The sequence below is a fragment of the Falco peregrinus genome, chromosome 10 (genome assembly GCF_023634155.1).
Source record: "Falco peregrinus isolate bFalPer1 chromosome 10, bFalPer1.pri, whole genome shotgun sequence".
Classification (NCBI taxonomy): Eukaryota; Metazoa; Chordata; class Aves; order Falconiformes; family Falconidae; genus Falco; species Falco peregrinus.
Genome location: NC_073730.1, coordinates 35,363,103 through 35,377,128, shown reverse-complemented (window position 1 = coordinate 35,377,128; position 14,026 = coordinate 35,363,103). Strand labels below are relative to the sequence as shown.

General features: G+C 46.2%; 1 protein-coding gene across 1 annotated transcript; it reads right to left on the bottom strand.

Moving 5' to 3' along the window:
* Positions 1 to 5,130: 5,130 nt before the first annotated feature.
* Positions 5,131 to 13,995, bottom strand: TYW3 (tRNA-yW synthesizing protein 3 homolog). Its single transcript, XM_055815006.1, has 6 exons — positions 13,822 to 13,995; positions 13,432 to 13,512; positions 8,711 to 8,809; positions 7,821 to 7,892; positions 7,382 to 7,515; positions 5,131 to 6,602 (listed from the first exon to the last, which is right to left on the bottom strand). The coding sequence occupies exons 1-6, from the start codon at positions 13,993 to 13,995 to the stop codon at positions 6,380 to 6,382; spliced, it is 783 nt and encodes a 260-aa protein (XP_055670981.1). The 3' UTR covers positions 5,131 to 6,379.
* Positions 13,996 to 14,026: the final 31 nt, after the last annotated feature.

The window sequence follows — 14,026 nt, the reverse complement described above, 5'->3', positions numbered from 1 at the left end:
TTTATGTGGTTAGTTGACATAGAGTTTCTGCCTGCAAATGTACTCCGAAGCAAAATACAGCTATCTCAGAGCAGGAGAAGTTAAAGAAATAAAGTAGGTATTTGTGGCTTCCTATAGGTGTGCTTGTGTGTTTCTGGATGCCACGAGCCAGCGGTTTCTGCAGGTTGGCATCTGAGCCGGGCTGGCCGCAGCGCAGGCTGCACTGCCTTCCCCGAGCCAGCTTTGCCTCGCCAGCCGTGCACAGGCTGGGCGATGCCAGCCTGGAGATGCTCGGGCGACGGGGTGACACAGGTGGTCTGTGAGGCATCTGTCCCTTGCACCGCGACTCCCTCAGCTGCGTTGCACACCTCCGGAGCCAGTCTGGGAGAAGCTGTAAAATACAAGATACCAGCAAAACAGATGATTTCTGGAAAGAAACTATATTAATACAAGCTCTTAGGCTTGAATCTAGTTTTCAGGCAAACAAAACTGTGAACCCTATCACCTAGACACCCATCGCTGCTTTTGGTTGACTTCAGTCATTTAAGCAAGTCACTTCATCCCTGTTTCTCATGAAACTGCAGATTTGTTATATGCTGTGGAGTACAGATGACACCCTAGGTGGCTCCAGCTGTCTCCTTTCAACTTCATACTTGGAATTAAACTTCACACAATATTTTCATCCCACCCCACCCCCCCCCCGAAAAAAGAAGTAGGGGGGAGGAAAAAAGAAAAAAGGTGAGGAAGGAAGGGGTGGGAGGAGAAAAGACAAACACAAAATGCAGTTCATGGAAAAATATCTCTGCTCGATGGAGGCTGAAAGGTGGCAGCTGTGCCGAAGTAGTGGACCCTAAATCACTGAGTAAAAAAGCAGGGAAAGCTCTGATTGCTCCTAGTACAGTAGTGAATGTGTGCTTTCAGCCACAAATCAAGCAAGCTTAAAAAAAAAAAAAAAAAAAAACCCAACGGAAAAAACCCACCAGACTCAATCAAGCAATAATGGCCTCCACTTCACAATCAGACAAGTGCTTCTACTTCAGAAATCCTACCATTTATGGCTGATTGCTAACCCTGGCCTCATTTCTCATCTAAAGGGCGAGTAATAATTTGGAAAAGGAATTATAACAACTTCCCAACCATTTGGTAAATCGTTATTATTTTAAAGAGGTGTTGGGAGGCTGTTGCTGTTTGTCAGATATTTTTTTTTCCTGCTGCTGCTCTACCACTTCCACCACACTGATTCTCACTGATGTCACACTAGAAGGACAGTAATGTGCAGAGAAAATATGTAAGAAAGAAAAGCTCAGAGCGATACTCTGATCACAGGGCTTCGGCGTGCTAAAAAGTTGATATGAAGGCACACAAAGAGGGATGAAATGGCTCTTTCCCTTTGTCACTATATAGTGCCCAGAGCCTTGCACCGGGATCCGCGGCTGCGCTGAGCGCGAATGCTGCTGCCGCCCAGCAGCTCCTGGGTGGATGACTCGAGTGGAAGCCGCCTGGCTCAGGACCTTCCCAGAGGAGGGTGTGTGTGTGTGTGTGTGTGTGTGTGTGCAGCCGGGGTTCCGGGGGGCTCGCTACGGAGGGGCTGCCACGCACCCAGCCCGGCGAGAGCCGCCTCGGCAGCACCCTGCCCGGCCGGGGCTGCCCAGCCTGGCGGAGCCAGCGCTTTGCGGTGCCGGTCCCGCTGGCACTGCCTGCTCGTAGGCAGCATCGGGAGGGACAACGTTAATCGTTTACCCGACGGGTTATCTGGATGGGAAATGCGCGGTGCTTTCGTCTAGGACCCTGATATGCCAAGTGCATTTATTGCACTTGTTTTCCGGTTTCAAGCATGGAGAACCGCATATGTAAATATTTCAGTATTTATGTAAATATTTATTCCAACATCTTCCGCAAGTCTGTCATGATTTTCATATGTGTATTTTCTGGGGAGAAAACGCTGAAACAGACTCAGACAGTGTGCCTTCCAGCCATGAATGTCGCTCCTGCCCCGGGTCAGAATGCAGGCTCCGGTCAGACGCCGCTGTTCCGAATGACAAAGCATTTAAAACCAGATGCGATGTGACGCAGAGAAAAAAACCCAGGGGGACCTGTGTGCACTTCACCTGGGTCAGCTCATCCTGTTGAAATCATGGTAGTGTTTTGATAACGGCAGGCATTTGTGATCAAAATACCTATTTTAGTGAATTGAGGACAAAATGGGATGCCATCATTTCCCTGGATGGATGTGGTATGTGTTACGAAAGGGATGATCAGTGTGTTTTGGAGGATGGCAAAATTTCATTCACTGACTTGGAAGATAAGCACAGCAACAGCTTTCATGCAGTGTTATATCCCTTATTTCTGGTTTGTGTTGTCAAGATATCTGTTGCCACAGTTATTTAAGTCTGTCTTTTAAATGTGATTTGAAGAGGGACCGATTCAAAAATTTTCAGTGACCCAGTGATATCTGAACTACTTACTGGAAAACAAAAAGTATAATGCTTCAGTCGAAATAACAACTTGGAATGTGTTTTATTAAATAGAGTTCATTTAATATTACCCTAGAGTGCCGTGGCTTTGGAAAGTGCGTTCTTGAATTTGAACTTTCATACCTGGGTAATAGGAAGGAGGGGAAAATGGTCGTTTGTAATATTGCATATTTTGGGCCAAGTTCTGATCCCACATAAGCCCAGCCATGGCGTTTCTGCCTGTATTTTCCAAAAGTGGCGTGTCCCTGGGTCCTGTCTATTGCTCCGAGGTGAGGATGGTGCAGGGAAAACACGTAGATCCTGCACAGAACTGTACATAAAATTCGGCTGTATTTTACTTTCGCGTCACTGCTGTATTTCCGCAGTATTTCTGAGGTCGGTGGATTCTCAGTGAAACAGAACCAGGTTCAGTCTCAGTGGAACTGAAGAAAATTGGGATTAATTTTGCCGCTGAAATTGTTCCACAAAATAATGGAAAAAGGTCGCTTATACGCATAAACTCGGGGCGCATTTCATTTGTAAATATTCCCTGATTTTTTTTTTGTGGGCAATGTTATGCAAAGATATTTAAATTAGCAGATTATAAAAGAGCAGCACTGCCAGTTCAGCACTGACACAGGAGTGAGCGATCAGGGGCGGAAAAACTCAGAAAGCGAAGGGATCCGTTTACATCCCCGTTCGCGGAGAACCGGTGGCCACCCTGCGGGGAACGGGTCTTGCCGGTCCCGCCGCTCGGTACCTCAGGGCTCGCGGCGGCTCCCGCCGTCCGCAGGCAGCGGCCGCCGCTGGGTTCGGCTCTTGGAGGGGCGGCGTGAGCGGGGCCGGGGCCGGGGCCGGGGCCGGGGGGGGCAGTGGCGGGGTCGCGGGGCTCGGGCTGCCGCCGCGCACTCGCCGCTTGGCGCCCGGCGGTGGCTCGTTCCCCCCGGCGGGGCGGCCGCGGCTCGGGGCGCGGAGCGGGGCCGCCTGGCAGCGCCCCCCGCAGCCAGCCCCCGGCCCGGCGGGGCGCGGCCGCCGCGCCGCAGGGCAGCCGGCAGCGGGGGGTCCCTCTCTGCGGGGCTCGGCGGCTGCGGGCGCCGGGAGCCTCGGCGTGGGGCTGCGGCGCCGCTTAGGAAGCTGTCGGGCGGGCAGGGGGTGCGGCGGCTCCGGCCACCGGAACTGGGAGCACGGCGGGGCCGGCGGTGGGCGGCCCCGTGGGGGGTCCTGCGGGGCACCGACCGGGTCCCTGCCCTCGCCCAGCGCGGGGCCCTGCGCCCCAGCCCCAAACCGGGACCCAGGGAGCGGAGCAAGCATCTCCGAGCCTGCCCCCGCAGGGCAGCGTTACAAGCAGTGCGGAACCGCGCCGGAGCGGTGCCCCGGCGGGACGCGGGCGGGGCCGGTACGGGCCCCCCGGCACCTGAACCGGCCCCCCGCTCCGCCGAGCGCAGCGCATCCCCCCCCGCGCCCGTTCCAGCGGCGCTGCGGGACGGGAACGCAGGGAAGGCGTGTGCGTCCCCAGGATGCGGCGCTGTAATTAGCGTGTCTGCCGGCACGGAAAAGCGGTTTCACAATTAAACCATCAGTTTGTTGTTTGTTAACGTTAGGATTCTTCTTCTTCAAAAGAATCTAATTACAGTAACTACAAAACTTGATTACAGCGTCATTTGAGGAAAGGAATTATATTTTTTTGATAAAAATTCAACTGGTTTTGAGAAAAATATTCACCCCCCTGCTTTTAAAAGCAACAACTGCCACCTCTGCACACAAAAGCTGCCCACTGGGGCAGTGAGGAGGCACCTGGGGGGACGCTGGGACCCCCACCAGCAGGGATGGGGAGGGGGACAGCCAGCCAGCAGCTTTGCCGGGGGCACTGGCCTGCAGGATCCAGCCATCTCTTTGTGCTGAAGCAGATGTTGCTCCTTGTTGATGGAGCTCTGAGGCTTCAGTTCAGCTCCATGCAAAGAAACAGTTGTGCCTCAGGATGGGAAGGAAGCAGTATGAAAATTCACCATGGCAAAGGCCTGGGGCAGGCACGAGCCATGTCCCCACACCCCGAGGAGCTGCTGTTGCTTTGGCCTCCGTGGGGACCCTCGGCTGCTCCCCCGCTGCGTGCACAGCTCTCTGATCCCTGCTTTGCTCACCCACATTCCCGCTGCCATGGCCCCACTGTGTCCATGCGACATGGTCTGATCCCACCAGGCAGCTGGCACTTGCTGCACACCTCCCAGCAAGCAGCTTCACTGGCACCGGAAACAATCCCCGCATGGGCTCAGTTAGAATTAAATGAGGATCAGTCCACCCAGATGCACGAGGTCCGAAACAGCATACACAGCGCACTACTTCGGAAGGTTTCTTGTGGTATTTCATCATCTTACACACTTTGTCATCTCATGAGCTGATGTTCTTTAATCTTCAAAACTTTTCACCAGTGCCTCTCCCCCTCCATGAAGGAGAAAAACAGTACAGACTGCTCTTCCTGCTATTTGCTTAATTTGTGCTTGCAGCCAACAGTCAAGGGCAGCGTCAGCCACCTGGCATTTCACTTGACACAACTGCAACCTTCTAGCATGGACAGAAATGTGTTGGCCTCTCACTTTCCCCTGCCCCGACCGGGCACTGAGGTCTTTCAAGTGACCAGCAACAGTATGAAAGCAAGCACACCAAACTACTCAAGCTGTAAGTTAAAACACAAACAAGCAACTCAAAAGGTGCAAGGTTTTTTTTTTTTGAATGCCTGCTACTGGAAACATAGCCTAACAGATATTTCAGAATCTATTTAAAGCCACCAATTACTTTTCCTGTTGGCTGCCATCTAGTATATCAAATTTTTACAGGGGAATTAAAATGACCCCAAGACGCAGGCTTATGTAATGGAAACAATGACAACTCCCTACCTGTATGAAATGGGAGTTTCAGAGTTTCAAATAAACCGTGTCCTTTAGTCACGGTCTTGCTTTGCAGTGATAGCGATCACCCCGTCATAGAGGGAAGGGCTCACAATTCACTGTTGCTAAGGTTTGCAAATTAACCATTTTTCTGAAAAATACAGTATGGAGTGACTACTCCAGTGGTACAATACAAGAATGCATAAATTACTGCACTGGTTTATATTTAACACTGATGGCACGTCAGTGGTCACAGCCTGGTAAGAGAGCCTGTTACTGTGTGCTTCGGTTGACTTTCTGCCCAACAGCCGGACCTGAGGCTGGGTGCTGGCCGCACAGAACAATACGCGAGTGAGCTAACCAACTGTCGGTGTACAGAGCTGGCTAAAAGATACAAAGAAAAATAACGCTTAATGGCCACTGGCCGAGGGAAGCAGAACACACGAACACCATGGGGCTGGAGCCTGCAACACAGCGAAGTGCAGGAAAACAGCATCAACCCTGCTGCCCAGAGCAACGCTCGGGATGGACCCTGAAGCTGGCACAGAGCAGCATGTAGCTTCTGCTTTCCTATTCTAACCCCGCATCAGGCACTGCTCTTCAGCTGACCAGTATGTGGTTCTGAAAGGGCCATCTGTGTTGGTGCACACTGTTGTGCAGAGGTTGTAGAGGCATTAAAAACCTTCATGGATAATAACTCGGTTTTTAAGAGTTTCTCTGCTCTGCAAAAATCAGAAGGCCAAAACCCAGCACTGGGAACTGAAATGCTTCCATGGAGAACATGGCTGAAGGCTGTAGCAGTTATTTTTGTGATAACTGATGGACAGAGTAAAAGATTGTTAAATCAACAGTGCTGTTAAAAAAAACTGACAACCCACAATATTCTAAGGGTTTGTTCTCTCTGCTTCTGTGGCACTAAACCTGTTTGCAATTCTGTTTAATTACCTTTTTTTCTGCTAAATGTCCATGAGAGTGTTGCTACCTAGAAAAGAGTAGTATTTATATCTCTTACAAAGAGCATTACAATTATTATTCAGTTTGCCATTTGCTTTCAAATGCCTTAGTCTATATCAGGATTTCAGCAAAAATACCAAGACTGCTTTCTGTATCATCCTCGGGCTCCAATGCTTCATTGTGATCCTTTGGAGAGGTACGTACGTCTTGTTCTTGAATGGTCTTTCTCTTTCTTCTGCGAACGTACACAGCACGACTTTTCGCTGTCTCCTCAGACGGTGAGTTGTTAGCACTGATGGCAGTTTTCAAAGCTAACTCTAAGCGTTTGTAGAATCTAGAAGGAAACAATTGTGTAGTTGTTATTTTTGTAGGTTTGCTCAGGATCTGCTACTCTGAGAAACTAATGCTTTTGTAACATAAAACATGCTAAGAGAAGAAAATTGTTACTAATGTTGAAATATTCTAGCCGATACTGGAAGAAAAATTAAGAAATATCAGCACATGTCCTTGTGTATGCCATGTCACTTCTCTCTGTAATGTTTGTATGTTAGAAATCAACTAGTGGATATACTCATGTGCCATTAAGACCCTGGTATCAGGTTAAATGTTTGATGAATGATGGCGTTAATGATCAGATGGACTGCAACTATTAGCAATTACTTTTAACAAACAGGGAGATATTTTAAATGTGGACATACAGCAAGAAACTGGTCTTAGTACATGTAGGTGTCTCTCCAGAGTCCTTTTCATCCTCGTGCACTTTTGGATCTTCTGCCTGTTCTGTTCCTCAGTTGGATACAAAGGTAAAGACCCAAAGTTCATGTCACCTTCCACCACCTTCATATATCATCAGTTTTGGAAACTATACAAAGCATTTAGTGGATTAAAGTGTGCACTGTGATCTAAATACTTCTGAAATGGTTACTGTCGTAGAATAGCAAATGCTGTTATCATTGGAAAAAGAAACTTAAGCCCCATTCAGTAACAAAGAGTCTGCAAATTATAGGTTTTCACTTAAAAAGTGTATAGTCTTCAGAGCTCAAAAAATTAATTTAAATTCCATTTCACACTTTGGGGGGGTTGTCTGGTTTGTGTTGGTGTAATCTTACAAACCTGTCAATCCTTCTTATGTTTTCTTCCATTTTCTGATTAGCTACGTGTATCAGAAATTCAATATATTCTTCAGAGACCATCAATTTCCCCTTGTGGCTCAATGGAACTTCTAAGCAATGAGTGCTCCGGACAGCCTAAGAATACACACACAGAGATGGGTTTATCTAGAATAATTTTTTTCATTTTATGAAGGTGATTTAAATAAATTTTAATATGGGGAGTTCATTACAGAAAAAAAAAAACAAACAAACCAATCCCACTTATCCACACAACTGGTTCGTTTGCTGTCAAAGCGGAAGGGTGTTTCTTTGCTACAGTGTGCCCTGTGACAGCTGTCTATCACATTACAATTTAGATCTTGGCTCGTAAAAAAAATCAAGGTTAAGAGTAACGATATGATTTTGTTACGTTTCTTACAGGGGAGTAGGAAAGTCCTTACCATTGTAATTTTTCCTCCTCTGCCAACTGTAATACCAGAGTTCCTGAACCCAGATTCAATAGCCACTGAATGCTGTGGAACAAATAAATGCCTTAAATAGGTCTTATACACTTTCACAGAGCAACAAATAATTACGGATGGGTTGCAATGCAACTTACAATTTCAGTGTTGCAAAAAAACTTCTTCAAAGCCATCTCCCCAAATTAATGCAGTAATAATTACATTGAAATGCTTTTAAGATCAAGCCCACGCAGCATCACAAATCGCAGCTGTTTTTTCAAAGAACCACAGTCAATCTTGGTTGTCTAATCTTAGCCCGTTAGTGCAGGCAGGACATTAACATCTCTCTGGGTGCTGTACTATTTTATCTTGAAGAGCCGGTAACCATATAGACAGTCGTGCAATACTTTTATAGCTAAAAGTACAGCAGTACTAGAAAAGAAACTAACCACCTCTCTTTTTACATTAATAAAGGAACAAACCCATCACACGTTACTCTCCAGAATAATTCTGGAAAAGCAGAAGGCAAAAGTACCACACAATTAGTTGAAACACTGGAGCCAAATGATATCTAAAATACCGCTTCGCTTTCAGCCAATGAAAGCAGCCCCAGCTCACTGGGATTTTTTTTTTTTACCAGGCAACCTGCTTCAGCTCGAAGACTGAACTGTATTCAAGTAATTTTGTTTCCTAAAAAGTACAGCAAAACCTCTATCAAGTTTAAAGCTGTATTTTCTTCATCAGCTTACTTTTACTACCCTAGTTACTAAACATACAGCACATTTGGGACTATTCTTAAGTGCTAATGCTTACTCAGGAGCCAATACTGTTACTTCTACAGCAAGGAATATAACGGAACAGCAGCGTAACGTTGTTTCATGTAATTTTACCAGAAGCTGTGCATCTTGCAGCTCTTGACATAGCACATGAAGAACAAATGGTTCAAACTTCAGCACAATGTCGCCAGTGGCTTTCTCTAGTGCTTTCATCTGGAAAATACACCAAAATATTTACATTAATACTGCAAGTGTGTGTACTGTTAAAAAAAAGAAAATAATAGCTAGTCGGTGTGAAACAAGCACTGAAAATGCAGCAAATGAGTTCCACGCAACCAGGTTTGTTCATCTGCTTTTGATTTTTCATTGCTCGTAATACACAAAAATTCCATGGATTTCCATGATTCTGTTTACATAACTGATTAGGTTTGATAGAAATTAATCACAAGGTGGACTTTAAAAACTTGGAAAAGTGTGCTTGCCTGTTTATTTCTTTGTACATTCAAACAAATCTATACAGTTAGTACAGCATTGGAAGAGGACTGCCTTATTGCAGTCATGTGCAAACTGAGTAGGTTTGGGTTGGTTTTTTTGTTTGGTTAGTTTTTTTAAACTGTTCTTTAAAATCAGAAGCACTTTAAGTACATTCCCTAACTTCAGGAAACTTTATGGGGTTCAGCATGTTAAATTCATGGCCTAACATACTTGATCACATTCTAATCTTAGTTTAAATAATAATGTGTAGCCCTATGTAAGAGTTGTAAAGATAAAAAAAAAAATCAGGGGTTGAAATTAGAGGATAAAACCCACAAAACAAGAAAAAAAAAAGAAAAAGTAGTAACGTCATAATTATAAAATTCAAGAAATTACCTTCAGACCCCTCAGTTCTGCTAGAAGACTGAGATGCTAGTGGCAATTTTTCCTGGATTTGTGAGCGTGGAGAAAGCTATGTAATAGTAAGCCATGCAGAATGTTATAATACCTCTACTTTTCTATGCTATCTTTATGCAGAGAAATCTTAAGAGCCAATATTACCTTCTTCCATTCAGAAAGGTTGCTTTGAGGCAGTTATATTACTTATTTCATTGTATGATTATTTAATCATAAGCACTGCTTACCCCCCCTTCTTGTCTGCCTTCACTTCCTTAATTCATAGCACAAAAAAAATTTGCCATGTTAACTTGGGAAATTTCAGCTATTTTCCCATACTTTGGTGTTTTGTCTAGCCCTTCTCATCTTTTTTGTAAAATGAAAATATTAAATAAAACCTCCAGGAAATAATCAAATTCATATGCTTTTTAAAGACAGGATGGCATAAAAGAAAACTGCTGAAGTAACACTCTCTTGTCCTTTCCTTTAAACATTGAAAGGTATTTAAATGTATTTAAGCAGCATGTCCTCCATAAATGTTCTTGTTTTAAGTTGAAAGGCAGGTCTTTCTGCATGGGTAAGCTTGAAATTTGTGTGCCAGATTAAAAAAAAAAAAACCACAACAAAAAAAAGCCCAAGCAACACAGCTGTACTAAAGCTGATGAGAACAAGCAACAATCAACACTGCATAATGCAGTGTTGTACAGAAATACCTAAGGTAACTTATTTAGCAGTTGCTTGGGTCTGGAAATGAGTTGTGTTGACACAGTGCTCCACTGAGGTGAATTCACCCTGCCCCAAGAGTGTGCTAGCATGGTCAGCTTCCTTATCCAAAGCTGGGCTCTGCAGAGTTTGCATGGTTTCTCCTCGTGCTCAGTGTGCCGTCGGCTTGGTCTGGGTGGATTTCAGCAGAACACATATCCTTGCAGCAGTCCGTCGGCACTCACGGTGCCCAACACCAGCTGGGACCCGCCACGGGCCTGTGTGTCCCCCTTCAGACACATTTCCGTGACCTCTTTTCAGACACCTTCCCACGTCTGAGAACTCCGTTCGAGCCATCTGAGCAACACAGGGTCCTGCTGCAACAAAATGGTCTGTGTCCACTGTGGCTGGAAGCCAAGCCAGACAGACTTGTCTCTGAGACAAGCATTGTAACAGAGAACACATTATGAGTGCGTGTGATATTGGTGAGGGTGTTTTTAAGGGTTTCTGTTTCTCTGAAAAGGCAAAGTAATTTAGCAGATACCCTAGAGGCAGCTTTTCAGTGGGAATACAACTAGTTAAGAAAGTCATACCAACTGAAATAATCTATGCATGTTAGCACCACCCCAAAGCTGTCTTACAATACTTGTATCCTTAAAAAGCTTATTAACAGAACAAAGTATTTTCAGTAGAGGGTTTTTTATTATCTTACTGTGTCTAAGTAATTAATTTCCTGCAAACTCAATTTAACAGGGAAATACTGAAAGCCATTTTCTATTAAGTCCAAGAAGTCTGAGGCCCAAGATTTGCTCCCAGTGAAGCTGATGGGAAAAACACCCAACGGGAATAGGATTAGGCCCCTCACCTCTGAAGAGTTGGTCTAACGGCTCTTATGAAATGACAGAAAGTACCTGCCTGTGCTATCTAAAAAAGCTCACACAAATGAACCCCCCCCTGTTGCAAACACTGGAGCCAAAGCAGAGAACAACTGACTGTTACATGACTAACCACGGCAGCACCTTCATGCAACGCAGAACGCGGCCCTTTATCTGGAAAGGGTGTACCTTGGGGTACAGCGAATGCATTCACTGCAGCGCTGCACCACTGCAGCCACGTCACCCACTCGGGCACGAGTTAGCGTGGTAAGGGCAGTGCACAGCCCCACTGCATGTGGCAAAACCTGCTCACGAGAGAGGGATGCACTGACACTCAAGCTAGATGCCTGGAAGGTTTGCCAGCAGTACACCAACCCAGCAGCTGACGGAACACGATATGGGTCCGGGTGGGCAGAACTATGTGCACACAGGTCCTGGTGGAAGCGAACGCTCTGCACACGCACGTCTTAAAAGTATTAAATGGCAGCTGGCCAAACGTACATTCAAAAATCCAGAGTCGAAGGTGGTTGAGATCTGCACCAATCGTGTACAAGGAAACAAGTATACCAGTTCAGTTTTACTCTATTGTGTAATAACAAGGTTATATTTGTGTCGTATCAATAACCTTGCAAAGTACTGCGTAATAAATGATGCCTTTTCTCTAAGCATTGGGAGGATAAAGGGATAAAAATAAATTACAAAACAAATATCCTATGTTCATATTGTTTGGGTTAATATCTGCAGTTTGGTCAAATGTTCTGACAGCCGAGACGCACAACACACAGCGTACAAGATCCTGACTTCCCTTCTCATCTCCTAAATACTGCACTAGCAAAGCTTTATTACACATTAGAGTACAGTAATTTCAAAATTAATCAAACACTTTTTTCTTACATTTTCAACTCATGTATAAAAAAAAAAATCCCATCTACCTGTTAAAGGGAACAGGAAAAAAAATATCAGAGTATTTCCTCTCATAAGAAGAGTCAGCAACAACCTGCTGTGTCCTACTCAGCCTCAAATTTGCTAATGGAAATTTCAGCAAGCTCTGCTTTGCTAGAACAAATACTAATGAAGGCAAGTATTTTGGAGTAGATTTTTTTTGTACATGTCTGAGAATGCATGCATGTGGTAAAGTGAGCTATGAACCGAATGAGAGAATTCTGTCCTTGTAACTGCTTCTTTTTTGGGACAGGCAAAGCAAAGAGATGTACGCAAAGAGCAGACTATTTTTGAAGGCATACCAGAACCCCCCCCCCTCTATTTTTTTCAATTTCAGTGGATTTTAAGATACTAAATTAAAATGCAGTATTAGAGATTCACCGTTAGACTAGTTCCAGATGTCTGTACATAAAAGGCTGTTAGCACAGCAAGCTGGACTCAAGATTGTTAAATTAAAGACAGGGTTTTTTAACTCAAGACAGTTTAACTGACTTGAAGGAGTTACTATATACAAAGCGAATGTGCTCACTGGCATGCTTACCTGAACACATCTACATTAAATGTGGGAAACAAAAGAATTCACTTTGGTTGCTTCTGGAACTGCTGACTAAACCAACAAAGCAAGAACAGCCACAGCTTATGAAACAGTTAATGAACACAACACAAAATATTTGTTAATTACCATTACTGTGTCAACGTGCATGTCGGGCTCTAACTGCTGGAGAATGGGATAAGGGGCCACATCATCCTGCATCTGTGTCCTGCAGGTATGTTGCTGCTTGAGTAAGCACCATCTCGGATGCTGCCTGGCACAGAACTTTTACGAGGCAAATGCCTAGCATCGTACAGCAATTGTTTATGGCATTAACAAGGAATATATGGCTTTCATTTAGCCCAGCACTGTCTGCTAATGCCTAGGTCACCGCTGTCCAAAGACCAAGTGAGTATACTCTACAGAAATTAAGCTTATTTTACTTAATACTAAGATAGGATAGGATAGTAAAATAGTATACTTAATAAAAGATAGGATAGGGAGTTTTTAAAATCAAATCTAGTCTCTGGTCGATACCTTGCCAGCAATCTAAGAAGGAAAAACAAAGAGCAGATAAAAACTGCACAAATGAAAAATGCATTGTTATACTAACAGTAAGCCTTCAGGAAGGGAAGAACACTTGCTTAGAAAAGCGCTGTTTCTGCTTACTTGGAATAAGGAAAGGGCTTTGAAAAAGTAGGTTTTTGAAAAAGAAGGTCTTAGACCTTCAAAACAGGTCTTAAGAATTTACCAAGTAAAAAACCTAAAGAGAAGTTTATTTTGAAATTAAGAGTGTCAACTCATTTCGGTACCGGGAATGAGACCCAAACATTTATTTGCGTTTCACACGACATTTTGCGTTCCGATAACATGAGGAGCACCGCGGGGCACGGCGGCCGCACCGCACCGCTTACCACATCGGCTTTGCCGCAGGCGTCGTGCGCGACCATGAGCCATCCGCAGTGTTTCTTCTGGATCCCGCAGCCGCCTGGGCCCTGGCAGTGAAGAGAAACGCCTGAGCCCGCGCTACGGGCAGGCGGTGGGGGATCTGCTGCGGCCGTGGGAAACGGCCCGGCACAAGCAATAGCGGCGCTTCCAAAAGCGCCCGTTCTCCGAGCGCACCTCGTAACGGCGGCTTTGAGCGGCCTGTCCGCGCCAGCCCAGGGGCACCCCCGGCCCCGCAGCGCCGCCGGGACAGCGAGACCCCAGGGGCCTGCCCGCCGGGCCCGGCCCCCGCCCGCTGCCCCGTACCCCCGGCCCAGCCCGGTCCCCAGCGCCGGCCGCGCCGCCGGGCCCGCACTCACCGCCGCGCTGCCCTGCGCCAGCACCAGGCGGCCCGAGCAGGAGCTGGTGGTGCAGAACCGCGCTCGCCCATTGAGGAGCTGCACGACAGGGGCAGCCCGCTCGTCCAGGCCGCCCTTCCTGCTGGCATCTACCCGTGCCAGGCGCCGCGCCTTCTGCTGCCCGAAGGCCGCCATCAGGGGGCGGCGGCACCGGGCCCCGCGCCGG

Coding starts and splice junctions, on each gene's coding strand:
- TYW3 (XM_055815006.1), bottom strand. CDS start 13,995: ATGGCGGCCTTCGGGCAGCAGAAGGCGCGGCGCCTGGCACGGGTAGAT. Junction 8,810..13,431: donor CCTGCGGCAAAGCCGATGTG/GTAAGCGGTGCG, acceptor TGTATTTTCCAG/ATGAAAGCACTAGAGAAAGC. Junction 7,893..8,710: donor TGCAAGATGCACAGCTTCTG/GTAAAATTACAT, acceptor TTTGTTCCACAG/CATTCAGTGGCTATTGAATC.